We start from the raw sequence: 14430 nt of genomic DNA, 5'->3' as shown, positions 1-14430 counted from the left end.
TCTTCCTTCTTCAGTGAAGTCAGTGTTGCCAGCTTGGGGAGTCTTGCCTATTAGAGGGCCCCGGATCTCACAAAACAATGATAATATACATTTATACAACAAAGATTCATTAAGTATTTACTAGAAGCTTGGCCCCAATTAACATGCTGGGGGACACAGCAGTGACCACAAGAGACAAAGTCCCTGCTTGCGTGGAGTGGACATTTTCCAAGAACTTTCTTACTAAGGCCTAAGGTGCACTTCCTCCTTAAACCTCACCACCTCCCATGGATTGGGTTCCATGTGCACCCACTTTCCAGACTTTACCTTTGTAGCGAGCAGGGGAACAGAGAGTGTCAGACACCAAGGGGGTAGTCATTTATTCCTGGGGCATTTATTGTGTGTCTACTATATGTGCCAGACACCGTTCTATATGCTCTGTATACACTCACAGAAGTCTCCAACCTATGCTCAAGTAAGAATTATCACCATTGTACAGACGAGAAAACTGAAGCCCTGAGTGGGTGGCCAACTAGCCCCGTGTCAGGCAGGTGAGCCAGGAGGATGGGTCATGCTCTTAAGTCTATGGTAAACAATCTCCTATGAAGCAAAGAATCCACAGAATCGAATGAAGACCTGGACCAGGGAAGCAGGTGAGACCTAATTTAGAAGATTCTGGAACATTGGTATCCACTTGGGATGGCATATTCTACTGCCATCCCAGGCTCCCAGGGAATCTCCGTTAGTTCTATTCAGCACTCCCTTCACATCTTCATCCCCATACCAGGTGTCCATGTCCACCCCCTGCATCCTGTGGGCTCCCAGGGGACCAGGACAGGGGGTTATCCAAAGGTGAGGAGCTTCAGAGACTTTATTCTCAGTCCCTCCCACCTTTCTCTCCAGTCTGGGCTCCCTCCCTCAGTGCCAGTGTTTCTGTCTCCCCAGTGAGAATTTTTGCCAAGTAGGTCCATCGGAGCCTCTTTGAAGCACATTCAGGCCTGTGACAGTCCCTTGAGTTTCTACTTTGACTTGGGGGTGGGTCCGGGAAGGGAAAAACTGCCCATGGGTACCAACAAGCATCAGAGGAGGCGGAGAAACACTTTGAAAACAACTAGGGGAGGTGTCCTTAGGGATATCACCTTGCCACCCTGTGAACTGATGGATGGAGACAAAAATGGGTGCCGAGTGAATGAGTCATAGCAGGAGATCACATCTCATGCACCTGACCCCTCCACACCACCCTCGATCTAGGCCCCTCTAAAGAAGACGGATAAGCATTTGCCTAATAATTAATAATAAAATAAATAAAATTTGAGCACCTACTGCGTGCCTGGCCTCGTTGTAGGTGCTGGGGACACAGCAGTGAGTTGGATGGAAACCTCCACCCTTGTGAAGTGAATGTTTACTGTAGCCACGTTCACCTGGACCATCTCTTTTCATCCTCTCAACAATCTATCTAATGGGACCATCGACCCATTTTGCAGGTGAAAAAAAATACGAAGTGAAGTGTCCTGCCAAAAATTGTACAGCTGGGAAACTCTACAATTTTGCACAGAGAGGTTAAGTGATTTGCCCAGGGTCACACAGCAGGCTAAGTGATGGAACTAAGGTCCTGAATACGAGTGTTAGAGGGAGCCCACGGAGTGGAGGAGGTCCGGAGAGTAGCTATGGGCTCCACCCAGGTCTGCGGCAGCTGTTAGTGGTCTAATCCAACCTCTCGATCTTGGCCACCAGAGGGCGCGAGCGAACCTCCAGCCAGACGCGGAGTAGCGCTCTGCCTCCTCCCGCAGGAATGCCGCTGGCGGAGGGAGGGGACGTTGGCCGCACGCCCAGAGCAGCTGCTGCTGCCGTTCAGATTCCCTCCCCCCCGCCCCCCCGCTCCCCCCCCCGGCTCCCCCCACCGCCGCCTTCCCCTCCCTGGGATCCCGGGTTTGCAGCGAGGAGGCCACGGCGGGAGGGGCGGCTTTGCAGGGATTTGTGGCCTCTGTTTTCGCACCCTCCTCCTGGGCTTCCAGCCCGAGGCTTCTCGGGAAAGGCCGGGCAGGACTTAGGTGGCAAGGATTTAACTCCCACAACAACGTAACACCATACGGCTGTCATTTATGACACATTTGCAAAGTTCCTGCACTTGGTAGGACTTTCTCTCCACCAGCCCCTCCATTCTACAGATGAGGAAACTGAGGCTCAGAGAGGTACGGTTGATTGCTCAGGTAGGAAGTGTCAGGAGTTTCTTAGCGTGAATATTATGGCCAGGATGTGCCCAGTTTCGTCACTTCCTTTCCCAGCCTGGGCTTCTTGGGTCATTCCTTGGTTCCCGAGGGCTTGTAAATCAGCCCACTTGTTTTCCCGAGGGCTTCAAGAATTGGCTTTGCTTCCCGATCCCTAAGGGCATCGCATGCCTCCTCTGCTGGTGGAAGGAGGTCTCTGACAGCAGAGAAAGTTTTCAAGAGAAGCTTATTGCTAAGGCAGGAGAAAGAATAATCCAGCAATCCCATTTCAGGTTGATCATTGGGTCTGAAAGCACAATGGAATTTCAAAGACATGCACCCCTTACAGAACTCACAGACTGGTCAGGGAGAACTACCCATAAATAAGCAGCTGAGAGGGCCCAGAGACGCTTCTTTACCCATCTAACCTGAAGGAGTCAAGGAAGGCTTCCTGGAGGAAGTGGTATTGAGGCTGAGATCAGAAAGTCTAAGTAAAGTCAGAGTAATCACGTGAAAATTTAGGAATAGTAGTGAGAAGATGGTTGTGTTTCAGGCCAACAGCATGTGCAAAGACCTGGAAGGGAGATGGAGTATGGTGGTTTGGGCAACAGAAAAAGAGCTTTAAATCTTTCTCATTGGGCCAAGGAGAGTCTCACTTTGATGTATTAATTTACCCATTCATATATTAGATATTTGGGGGTCTACCATGTGCCACATGTAGGTGCTGAGGATGCAGCTGAACACACAGACAATAATCTCCTCCCCATGGAGTTGCCATTCTAGTGGGTGGAGATGGGCAAGAAACATATATGTCAGGAGATGAGAAATAAAGCAGGTTCAGGGGCTAGAGTGACAGACAGGGTGCTGTCTTGTGGTGATCGGGGAGGGACCTCTCTGAGAAGGTGAGATTTGAACACCTAAATGAGTTGAAGGAGGGATAACTGGGAAAAGTGTTCTAGGCTGAGGGAACAGCAAGTGCAAAGGCCCTGAGGTGGAAGTGTATGTGGAGTTGTAACTGAGCAGGACCCTATGGGATCTTCCTGGGACAGACACCCCCTCGCCATGTCCTCCACCCGGCTCTTGTCTGTAGAAAAACTTTAGCCAAAGAATAAATTTAATCAGAAAGACAAGAAAATGCTGAAACAAAGGAAAACAGTCAAATTAGACAAATGGTAATAGGTTAGCCAGTGAACAAAGTCGAGGACATTTAGTTCCTCCTCAAGGACTCTAGATAATATTCTGAGCCATAGCCTTTGAGCTGTTTTGCAGATACTGAAACCCCACCAGGTGGAAGAAGTTAACTACATGATGACCAGACTGTAGCCATGACATAAGCTGCTCCATCTTGCACAGTTCCAAGAACTGGCCTCAAGGAAATGGGAACAAACCGACCCTGGAACTGAAAAGTAACTATACTTAGAACAATCAAGCTGATACTGACTAGACACATGACCAATTTCAAGATAATTGTCGGAGCTGACTGTGCTGTTCTGCATATAGTCTCCTGCCCCCTACCTGTGCAGCCCTGAAACTCCTTAAAATCTCTTGCCCTTTGATAGGCTGAGGGGAGTTGGCTCTTTGGGACATGAGTTCACCTTCTCTCCAGAATTGCCAGCTTCCTCAATAAAGCTATCTTTCCTTTTAATCGACATTTGTCTCTCAGTACTGGATTCTAAAACAACAAGCCCTGAACCTGAGTTTGGTATAAGAGTGTTTAAGAAACAGTAAGGAGGTCCGTGTTCCTTGGAGTGGACCAAGGAACTCCAAACACCAATGAATGAGCAATGGGGAGAGAGTAGGAGATGATTTGAGATGAATATTCAGAGATCAGATCATGTAGGCCCCCTCATCACTGTGGATTTGAATCTAAGTTAGAGAGGAAACCATTGGAGAGTTTTCAAAAGGGAAGTAACATTTTCTTTCTGTTTTAAAAGAATTAGTCTGGCGATATCCTTTGTTACTATGGTTCAAAATCCAAAAGTAACAATAGCAACAAAGATTTCTAATTCTACAACATAAAAATAAGGCCAAATACCACCACAGAAAAGTTAAAACAAAACTGGGAAATAGTATTTGCACTTCATAGTATAGACCCCTTCATGTCCATAAATGTAAAGAGTTTCTAAGAATTAATAATTAAAATATAAACAATCCCATAGGGAGAAAATTGAGCAAAAGTTGTGTTCGGAATATCCACAAAGGATGAAACACAAAGGATCTGTAACATATGAAAAGACACGGGGACTCACTAGTGATAAGAGCAATGCAAGTTAAAATAAGAGAAATGTGAGATTTTTACCCATTGGATTGGCAAAACTTTAGAAGACTGATAATGCCCAGCAGGGTGAGGATGTGGGGAAGTGAGTATGTTAACAGGTAGACATCAGTCCTCCCAGAGATGAATTTGATGATGTTCATAAAAACTTACAAATGCATAGTTTCTTTAGCCAAGAAATCCCAGGACAGAAACGCTTGCACATATGTGAATTGTATGCATGTGAGGTTATTCATTGCAGCCATTTCTGTAATAGCAAAAGATTGGAGAGAGCCCAAAGATTCATCACAACAGGACCAGTCACATAAATTATCGTCCATCTACACAATGAAACAGGTTGCAGCTGAAGAAAGGAATGAGGAAGTCTGCTCAGGCTGATACGGAAGAAACTTCCAAGACGTATTATTCACATTCACATTGTTGTGCAGCAAGCACCATCATCCACCTCCAGGACTTTCTCATCTTCCCAAACTCAAACTGTCCCCATGAAACACTACTTCCCATTCTCCCCTCCCCCAGCCCTGTGAACTACTATTTTACTTTTCCATCAGTAAATTTAAATATTCTAGGTACCTCATATAAATGGTGTCATACAACAGATCTGTCCTTTGGGGGGATACAATTAGGCTTATTTATTTACAAATTTTTTATGAAGGTCCTGGGGATTGAACCCAGGACTTCATGCATGCTCATCATGCACTCTGCCACTGAGCTGTACCCTCCTCGCTTAGGTCTGTTCTGTGTTTGGCTTATAACCCTTGACATAATGTCTTCAAGGTTCATCCATGCTGTAGCACATATCAGAATTTCCTTCCTTTTTAAGGAAGGAAACATTTAATAATGTTCCTTTGTATGTACATACCACAATTTGTTCATCCATTCATCTGCTTTTCCCTTTGGATAATCAGAAATAAAATCTGGATAGATAACTCAAGCAAGTTAGAACAGGCAGAGTTGGAGGGTCAGGAAGTGGGCAGTTGAGGAAAAAAGAAGATAAGAAAATTGTTTAAAAAATATTCCTTGATATATTTATTTTGATTTTTAAAAGCACCATGAGTATTTTACTTATTCAAAAGATATTTTTTAGGGATCCTCTAGGCTGTTGTGGGAAGGATGGGTTGCATGGGGGCAAATGCAGACGGGGGCGGGGGGAGGAGGCAGGTGCAATATCTCAGGTGAGAAATGATGGTGGTTGGACTAGGGACCAAGAAGGTGTTTCAGAGTCATTGGTTCTGGGGGGAGGCTATAGCTGAGTGATAGAGCGTGCACCTAGCAGGCACAAGGTCCTGGGTTCAATCCCCAGTACCTCCATTAAAATAAATAACTACCTAATTACCTCCCACAAAACAAAACAAAAACAAACAGAGCCGTTGGTTCTGAATATATTTTGTGGGTCAGGTGAACGTGATCTCCTTATAGGTTAGCTGTGAGGTGTCAAAGACAGGAAGCAGAGATGTCGCCAAGATTTTTGGTCTAAGCAGCTAGAAGAATGGACTTGTTTTTACTAAGATGGGAAGATGGGGTTGGGGGTGGGGGTGAGCGTAGAAATCGAGAGCCATGAGCTAGTGTGTCATTAACACCTTTGCGCGTTGGCCAACCTCTGTCGGTCAGCAGTAACACCCAGCTAGAACTTCGTAACGGCTTGCCTCCCCCCATTGCATTTTGTTTTTACAGTTGCCATCTGGATTGATGACAATTCTTCCTTACATGCAACAGAAACTGACTCAGGGATGATTTAAGCTGCAAAGGGATTTCTCAGGTGGACACTGGGGGCTCCTGGAGTCAGCTGCCTTCGAAGATGGGAAGGGACAAAGCAGGGGTGCAAGGCGTCAGCTAAGACCACAGCTGAAATCACCCCCCCCCCCCCGCAAAACCAGCCGGCGGCTCTGGAATTTGCTGCCAACGCTGGCAATGCAGTGCTTCTGTCCCTCCTGCCACCTCTTCTTCCTGTTCATCCTCTGGGCGGCCAGCTCTCAGTTCTAAAGTCTGATCCTTTTGTAGTTCATGAGGGTCATGATTGGGTGTTCACATGCCTGTGTGACATGTGCCTCCCTCGAACCTTGTTACGACGTCGGCACATTACCTGTCTGACATGAAAAGAAAGAAAAAACTCTGTGCATCTGCAGAGTGGAGTCAGGGTCACATGCTCACCCTTTAGCTGCAAGGGAAGCCGGGAGAGAAGGTCTGGTGTTCTCCTACACCAAGAATCTACGCGGACGGTGTTTGGAACACTGTACGCCCCACCTGCAGACAAATAGCAAGTTCAGCTTCACTTATGGTGAATATGGTGCTTTTCCTTCTTGGTGAGGAGATAAATGCATCTTTTTAAATAACTTATTTAGAGGAGTTTTTTTTTTTTTTTTTTTAAAGCAAGAGAATATTGGACCTAAAATTCAGGACAGGGGAGAACTTTGGGGTGAGGCAGGCAGTGAATATCCATAATGTCCTGAGGGTAGAGTGTGATGGGGTGGGGGTAGTGTGTGTGCACTTTGCACAGCTTTGTCATCAGTCAGAGTCCCAGATGGAAAGAGACAGCATGCTCGTAGCAGGTAGCGTGGGAGTGAGAGGATGTGTAAACCAACTTATTCCAACATTGCTTCCAAAATCCAATATGGGAGAGGGAAGGGAGGAGTTGATTTGAAAAAAAGTATGAAGTAGCCCCCATTGTCTCTGCACTGACTCAGAGACACCTCTTCTTATGGTCCCGGACTCAGTTTCCCTTTTCCTAGAGGACATCACTAGAGACCCCCAAAGACCAGCAAGACTGAGTCCGACAGCCCCACACTTGATTCCTCTGCTCCTGACAATGGGGGATGTTCTGAGGGTCTCCATCTCAAAAGGCTGCTAAGCAAATATTAATTAAAAAAAAAAACCTTCACCCAGAGCTTGGCAATCCAAGATGGTTGGTGAATATGAAACACAACAAAAACCCCAGGTCCAGAGACCTTTTCTCATCATTTTGGCACTGTCATTGCTAGCCCTGAGATACAGAAGTTGACACCAGGGGACTCCCCTGCCAGGAGCCACCCAGTGAACCAGAGGCAGAGCCAGCATTTATACCCAGAGTCCATTTGCTTCCGAATTCTCCAGAAAAGGGCCAAGAAACTTGGGGACACTCTCAGGGGTTCAGATGGGATTTGTATTGGTTTAAACATATTAAAATAGTGGTAAAATATACATAACACTAAATTTCCCACCTTTACCACTTTCAAGTGTACAATTCATTAGTGATATGTACACTCACACTGTGTAAATGTCATAACCATTCATCTCCGAGAACTCTTGATCTTGCAAAATTGAAATTCTGTCCCCATTAAACACTCACCCCCTCATTCCTCCCTCTCCCAGCCCACTTCCTGTCTCTATGAATTTGATTCCCCTGGGGATCTCATATAAGTGGAATTATACAGTATTTGTCCTTTTATGTCTGGTGTATTTCACTCAACATAATGTCCTTAAGGTTCATCATTTGTAGCCTGTGTCAGAATTTCCTTCCTTTTTAAGGCTGAGTAAATATTCCATTGTATGGATGGACCACATTTTGTTTGTGCAGTCATCTGCTGATGGACATTTGGGTTGCTTCCACCTTTTGCCTATTGTGGACTATTGCTGCTATGAACATGGGCATACAAATATCTCTTTAAGACCTTGTTTTCAATTCTTTTGGGTAATACACGGGAATGGAATTGCTGTGTCATATAGTGATTCCATTTCATTGTATGAGGAACTTCCATACTGTTTTCCATAGTGGCTGCACCATTTTGCATTCTCACCAAAAGTGCACAGGGTTGCAATTTTTCTACATTCTTGTGAACACTTGTTATTTTCTGTTTTTTTTTTTTTTGAAATAGCTATCCTAATAGATGTGAGATAGACCCTACTGCTTTTAAATTTTTTATTTAGAATTAAAAAATTGAGATTTATTAAATAGAGTAATTTGTTAGTGGCCACAAATAATATATTTTGCGAATAATATATATACATTGCTGGTGTGTGCACAAACACATTTTGCTGATGGAGTACGTGACCAGAAAAGTCTGAAGACCCCTTAGTCAAGCCAGCTCTGGGTGTGTGTGTAGGGGGTGGGTGGGGATGCTTGGATTATCCTTGTATCCCCAGACCCAAGATAATGAAGTCCAGAGGTTGACTGAGGCAGTCTGTCTGATCCTTCAAGGTCCAGCGACAATGCCGCCTCCTCCAGGAAGCCTCCCTAGCCTTCTCAGACACAACTTCAGCTCTCTGCTCCAGGTTCCTGAGCCCAGGAGCTCAGCGCCCCAGAGTCCCCTCTCTCTGCTCCAGCCCTGACCGCAGAGGGGGTCTGTGCCTGGAGACTGAGGGCTCTCTGAGATCTCACCAACACCCAGGCACAGCATGGGTCAGGCAGAATTTGCTGAATGAATGAATGAATGAATGAGAGTCTGTACGGCCTGAGATGGGTGTGGACTGAAGAGGCAGGCCTGACTGTTCAGGAGTGCGGAGGGTTGGGTGAGGCTCCGCTCACCGGGGCCACACTGGGGTGCGGAAGCAGCTGCAGGCCAGACATCGAAGGCCAAGGTTGAGGAGGCGTGGCCAGCGGAAGAGCAGACGATGGGAGGTTCGCACATACAGGCTGCCCGAGGGGTCCATGGCTTTGAGTGCGGTCAGTGGAGTGTAGCGGGCGTTGGTCTGTCGGCGCAAGGGTGGTCTGGCCGAGCCGATGACCTTGACAATAACCTGTGGTGTGGAGCCCTGAATTCTGGGACCCAGGGAGAGGGGGGTTCTGTAGAGAGGGTCCCCCTCACATACCTGAGCCCTGTCTAGCCCCCCACTCACCTTGGCCACATCCTCTGGGCTCTGTCCCACAGAGCTAAAGAGCTCCCTGGAGGCTGGGAGGTACAAATTCCGAAAGTAATGCAGGGTGTCGGGGTCAGTGCCAGGGAACTCAGCTGTGGAAACCTGCTCCAGGAGCTTCCCCTCAAATTCGGTGGCCACTGGGCCTGGCTCCACCAGGGAGATGCTGGGAACAGGGGTAGAGAGAGGGTCTGGTGTCCCAACACACTCGCTGCCGCATTTTGTTCTCTGTCCCTCTTCCCTCACTCCCCCATTTCTCCCATCATTATTTCATGCCTCCCTGCCCCCCATCTCCCCAACTCCCATTTCCTTGTCTGCCCCATCACTGCCTCCATGCCCCTCTCACTGCCCAAGTGCCCGCCTCACAAGATGTTGAACTGGAGCAGCTGGACAGCCAGACTCTCGAAGAAGCCCTCCATGGCGAACTTGGAGGCTGCATAGACGTCGTTGAACACAACACCTGAGAGGGTTGCAGGAAGGCAGGCCCGTTGAGGGTCTGGGTGATGGGCTTTGTGGGTCCAGAGGGATGGGGTCTTGGGAGACAGAGCAGAGATGATTTGGGGATCAGAGGTTATCTGGGGCCAATGTGGTGGCTGCATGGTATCGTGTGATGGGAGCATGTGGGGTCAGGATGAGGTCCTACGGTGCCAGACCCCACCTCTCCTAACCTTGCTCCATCTACCCTCAGCCCAGGAAACTCTCCTATTTCCCTCCATCCTCTAAACGCTTGGGCCACTTGGGCATGGGACCCCCAGGGTCCCTGAGGGCAAGCCCTATTTATTAGGGCCTCTATCGGTTCATACTGAGCAGTGAATGTGGCCTCCTGCCCAATGAGGTCAGGAGTTGCAGCAGAAAGAGGAGCCAAGGGATGGGACTGAGTAAGGGCAGCTTTTCCATGGCAGGGCAACAAGCGGATTCTTTAGAAGACAGCTGGGGAGAAGGGCAGATCCAAGGAAATTTCCAAGGAAAGAAAGGGAGTCTGGGGGGGGGGGTCAAGGAGGAAGGACCCAGGAGCATACATGGCAAGTAGGTGGCCTTCATTGTAAGCCCATAACAGACATCACTAATCAGTCACTGCTCTCTTTTCTGCAGAAAATCAGTCCCCAATCTAGACATCTCTGGGACCTGCTGGGAAGTGTTTGGCAAGAAGGAGTCTCAGAAGTTGTGCTGATGGCCCCTTTGAGTTTTGTGGGGTGGTTGGAAGAGAGTTTTGGAGGTGTCCAGAAGTGGAGTTGATACTGGATGTGGATGGCTATTGGTGCCTACTCCTGCACCATGGTAAACATGGTTAATCGATCCCAGAACTTTTTTCTTCTGAGCTTCAGAATCCTCAATGCAGGCTTATCTGGGGAATATGTGTAAAACCTACTTGCCATCCTTCTAGCCTGGGAAGGGTCAGATACTGGGGGGATTTCCAGGGATGCATGCATGTCTCACCTTGCAGCCCCATGACACTGCTGACCACCACGATGTGGCCCTGTCGCCTTCTTTTCATGCCAGGAAGCACAGCTTTGACCAGACGGACAGCCCCAAAAAAGTTGGTATCAAAGACGTTCTGCATGGCAGCTAGGCTGAGCCCCTCCAAGGGCCCCACCAGGCCCACTCCAGCATTATTCACTAAAGGGGTGGTGGTGAAGGTTACTTTGAAGTCCCCCAACCCTTCTAGTGTCACTCCCCCACAGATGCTCCCTAAATCATCTCACCCCTCGCCCACTCCAAGTCCAGGGCTAGTCCAAGGTATCTTGGGTGGACAAATGTGGAGCCTTGATGAGATTTAAGTATAGTTTATCATTTGTTATAGGGGACTCTGAGCCCTGGGTGGAGGGGAGGGTTGCTGGGAACAGCCTCCCCTTGAGTGAATGAGCAACTCAGCTTAGAACCCAAAATACATCAAACAGCCACACCCACCCTCCACAGAAGGCTGTTTAGAGACCATGAGTTGCTTCTTCATCATGTTCTTTTCCTCCAGTGACTCATCAAATTAATTTTCCCAACCACATATGATTTTCTCCACATGTGAGAATTTCTACTGAATAAAATCCTGCTACCCCCTGGTGTCAGTTTATTTCTTGTATCCCTAATAAACTGAATGGTAGCCTGGGCTCTTAGCCACCTGGTCTACTGCTTCTGTCCAGGGTCAGAGGTTGCTGGTGAAGCAAGAGGGCTGGTGCCCTGACATTGGAGAGGCTTTGCCATGATGCAGATCTGTGCTTAGGCCAGGGAGGGGGCGAGTGACCCCAGGGGATGCCCAGACTCACCCAGCACGTCCACTTCCCCTCCCTGGATGCAGCTGAGACACTGGGCCACTGACTCATCGCTGCACACGTCCAACTGGGCCACGGTGAGGGTCTGACCCAGAGCCTCTCCAGCAGCTGCCTCAAGCGTCCCCTTCTTTCCCAGGTCCCTCATGGTGGCCACCACTGGGGACAGAGTTTTATATCATCAACATAGGTTTCCATTTATTTTACCCCTACTTTGTGCCAGATACTATGCTATACAGTTTTATGAGCACTAACTCTAATCCTCACAAGAATCCTGAAATAAATCATTGACTTATTTCCCAAAGATGGCCACAACATCTTTTACTGCACATGCTCTTCTAGAACCTAGCCATTCGCTCATCAAGACATGAAGTCGGATTTCCCTCTTCCTGTATCTTGTAACTAGCTGGGAATCAGTGGACTATGGTAAAGGTAACTCTGTGTGGCTTCTGTGATTAGGATGGAAAAGATGCTCAGTTTCTGCTTTGCTTGCTGGAATGCTCACTCCTGAAACCTTCCTCACCCTATAGCAGCCCAGCTGTCCCGAGTCCACAACGCTGGGAGGAAGCCCAAGCTAGCCCGGCTAGATCGACCACAAGGAGAAGCCCTGAGATTACTGGAAGGGAGAGAGATGCCCGCCTAGCTCTGACATGTTCCAGCCTCCTCTCTTCTAGTTGTACCCTTTGACCCTGAGTCCAAACTGCCCAGCTGAGCCTTTCCAAATTCATGACCTTTGTAAACCATGGGAGATACACGATGGCAGTTTTTTGTTTGTTTTGGGGGGAGGAGATAATTAAGTTTATTTATTTATTTATTATTGGAGATAACGGAGGTACTTGAACCCAGGACCTCATGCATGCTAAGCACGAACTCTGCCACTGAGCCATACCCTCCCCCATGACTGCAGTTGTTTTGTGCCATAAATTTTGGGGTAATTTGCTATTTAGCAATAGTGACCAGAACACATAAGTGAAGTTACTATCCCCTTCAACACAATGAGGCTCAACAATGTGAAGTTTCTTGCCTATTCGACCCCAGCAAGTGTTAGAATTGAGATGTGAACCTGGGTTTGTCAGATTGCTGAGCTAATGCATCCTTACACATGCATGTACCCACAGTCACACACACATTCACATATTGTCTGTGAGTGAATCAGTGTGTGTGATCCCATGTGCTGCACACAAGAATGGGTCCACAGGCATCTGCATACAGTGACAACATGGGCCCAGGGGCTGGGCTGCCTGAGTTCAAATCCACACTCTGCCATCTTCCAGCTGGGACACCTTGGGCAAGGACATTTGGCAGGCAGTGCCTCAGTTTCCTCATTTCTAAGATGGGGTAAATGATAGTGGCCACTTTATAGGGGTGATATGGGGATTAAATGACTTAGCAGATGTAAAACACTTAGATGGTAGCCTGGCATATTGCAAGCACTCATTAAACATCATCCTTCAGCAGTGTTATACACTCATCTGCCTGCTCACAGGGATATACACAGCAGAGTTACTTCCCTGAACACTGGCACTCAGACTGCCACACCCAAAGCTGCACATGTCTCTAAGACAGAGGGCAGAGGGCTGGGAAAAGCAGCTCTGCCAACTGGGGCAATGTCCTCACCCCTGCATCCTCCTTTTAAGTAAAAGCCCTTTGCCCACTTGGACTCCAGTGTGCTCTGGGTCAGAATTCCCATGCGGGGGTTGCAGATTGGGGCAATTAACTCCAGAGTTCCAGGAGGCCAAATCCCTAGATCTGGAGGCCTCCCCTTAAGCCATCAAGGTCAGGGACACTTAAGAAGCTTATCTTGGAGTAGTAATCCGGGTAGAGGTGGAGGTGAGGAGTCTTAGGAAATGCCTAAGTGGCATCTCAGAGAAGCCCTCCCTGGCCAGTCGTTCTAAAAATATCACCCCCCCACACACACACTCCATACCACATTCCCCCTTGCTTTATTTTGTTTCTGAGCACTTGTGAGCACTTGTCATATCATACAATTAAAAGTATGTTTATTGTCTGGCCTTCCTCCCCTCCCCCACAGCACCACAATCCAGAGCAGGATTTTGTCTATATTGTTCGCAGCTGTGTTTCCAGCACCTGGAACAGTGCCTGGCACCCAGTAGGTGCATAAGAAGTATTCTTCAGATGAGGGGATTATTCATGAGCAGAAGTGGGAACGGGGCTTCCACGTGTCCTGGGTTCTCCCCAAGCCTACAAATGCAGCTGAAGGCATGGACTAATGGAAATAGTGCCAGGAAAGCTGAAGGTCCTGGGAAGCCATGCCCACCTCTGTCCTTCCCGGCTCCGCCCACCCTGGGCCCCTTACCGTGGTAGCGCTGCTTGGGGTCATGAGCCAGCTGCACCGCGAGCTCAAGGCCAATGCCGGATGAGCATCCTGAGATGAGTACAGTCCGGGGTGCATCGGCCATGTTGATCCCTCCCTGGATGCGTGACCTCTGCTGGCCAGCACCTGACACCCATCATCCGCCCATCTGCCCCCTCCCTAAGTGCCCTCCCCCTGATCCCCTGCAGGGTGAAGGGGCCCTGAGAAGCTGACCCTGGGCAGACAGCTGGGGGGAATCCCTTAACCTCAATATAGTCCCTTCTTTTTATCTGTCAAAAATGTCCTCTCCTCACTGTTACACTCACAACTGGGGGCTTCTGTTATCATTATAAATAATTCAAGGCTGGGGGTAGTTTCAGGGAGCACGGGGAACAAGCAGGGATGTTCTCTTGCCGTCTCTACTCTGGGTAAAGAATCTCTCACTGGAGAGATGTGACAGAGAGTGTGGTCCCTTCTGGAGTATTCTTTCAAAGAGAGAATGAGCATAGAAATGTCAGAAGATAAGGTTAGACTGTAGGAAGAACTTCCCAGCAAAGCGGGGCA

General features: G+C 48.2%; 1 protein-coding gene and 1 non-coding gene across 2 annotated transcripts; one reads left to right on the top strand and one right to left on the bottom strand.

The window, feature by feature from the left end:
- The first annotated feature begins 6450 nt into the window (after positions 1-6450).
- LOC116659171 lies at positions 6451-6554 on the top strand. The gene has a single exon (XR_004314453.1). It is a non-coding gene; the product is annotated as a small nucleolar RNA U13 (small nucleolar RNA).
- A 2404-nt stretch (positions 6555-8958) lies between these two features.
- Positions 8959-14005, bottom strand: RDH8 (retinol dehydrogenase 8). Its single transcript, XM_006179378.2, has 6 exons — positions 13870-14005; positions 11550-11711; positions 10729-10908; positions 9658-9751; positions 9274-9457; positions 8959-9174 (listed from the first exon to the last, which is right to left on the bottom strand). The coding sequence occupies exons 1-6, from the start codon at positions 13970-13972 to the stop codon at positions 8959-8961; spliced, it is 939 nt and encodes a 312-aa protein (XP_006179440.1). The 5' UTR covers positions 13973-14005.
- Between the last annotated feature and the right edge of the window lie 425 nt (positions 14006-14430).

Source organism: Camelus ferus, chromosome 22, assembly GCF_009834535.1.
Source record: "Camelus ferus isolate YT-003-E chromosome 22, BCGSAC_Cfer_1.0, whole genome shotgun sequence".
Lineage (NCBI taxonomy): Eukaryota > Metazoa > Chordata > Mammalia > Artiodactyla > Camelidae > Camelus > Camelus ferus.
This window is presented reverse-complemented; position numbering and strand designations above follow the sequence as displayed.

Excerpts from the sequence above, each read along its gene's own strand:
- RDH8 (XM_006179378.2), bottom strand. The coding sequence starts at position 13,972 with ATGGCCGATGCACCCCGGACTGTACTCATCTCAGGATGCTCATCCGGC. Across the intron at positions 9,752-10,728 it reads CAGTGTCATGGGGCTGCAAG|GTGTTGTGTTCAACGACGTC; the intron begins GTGAGACATGCA and ends CAACCCTCTCAG. Across the intron at positions 9,458-9,657 it reads CTGCTCCAGTTCAACATCTT|CATCTCCCTGGTGGAGCCAG; the intron begins GTGAGGCGGGCA and ends CCCTGTTCCCAG.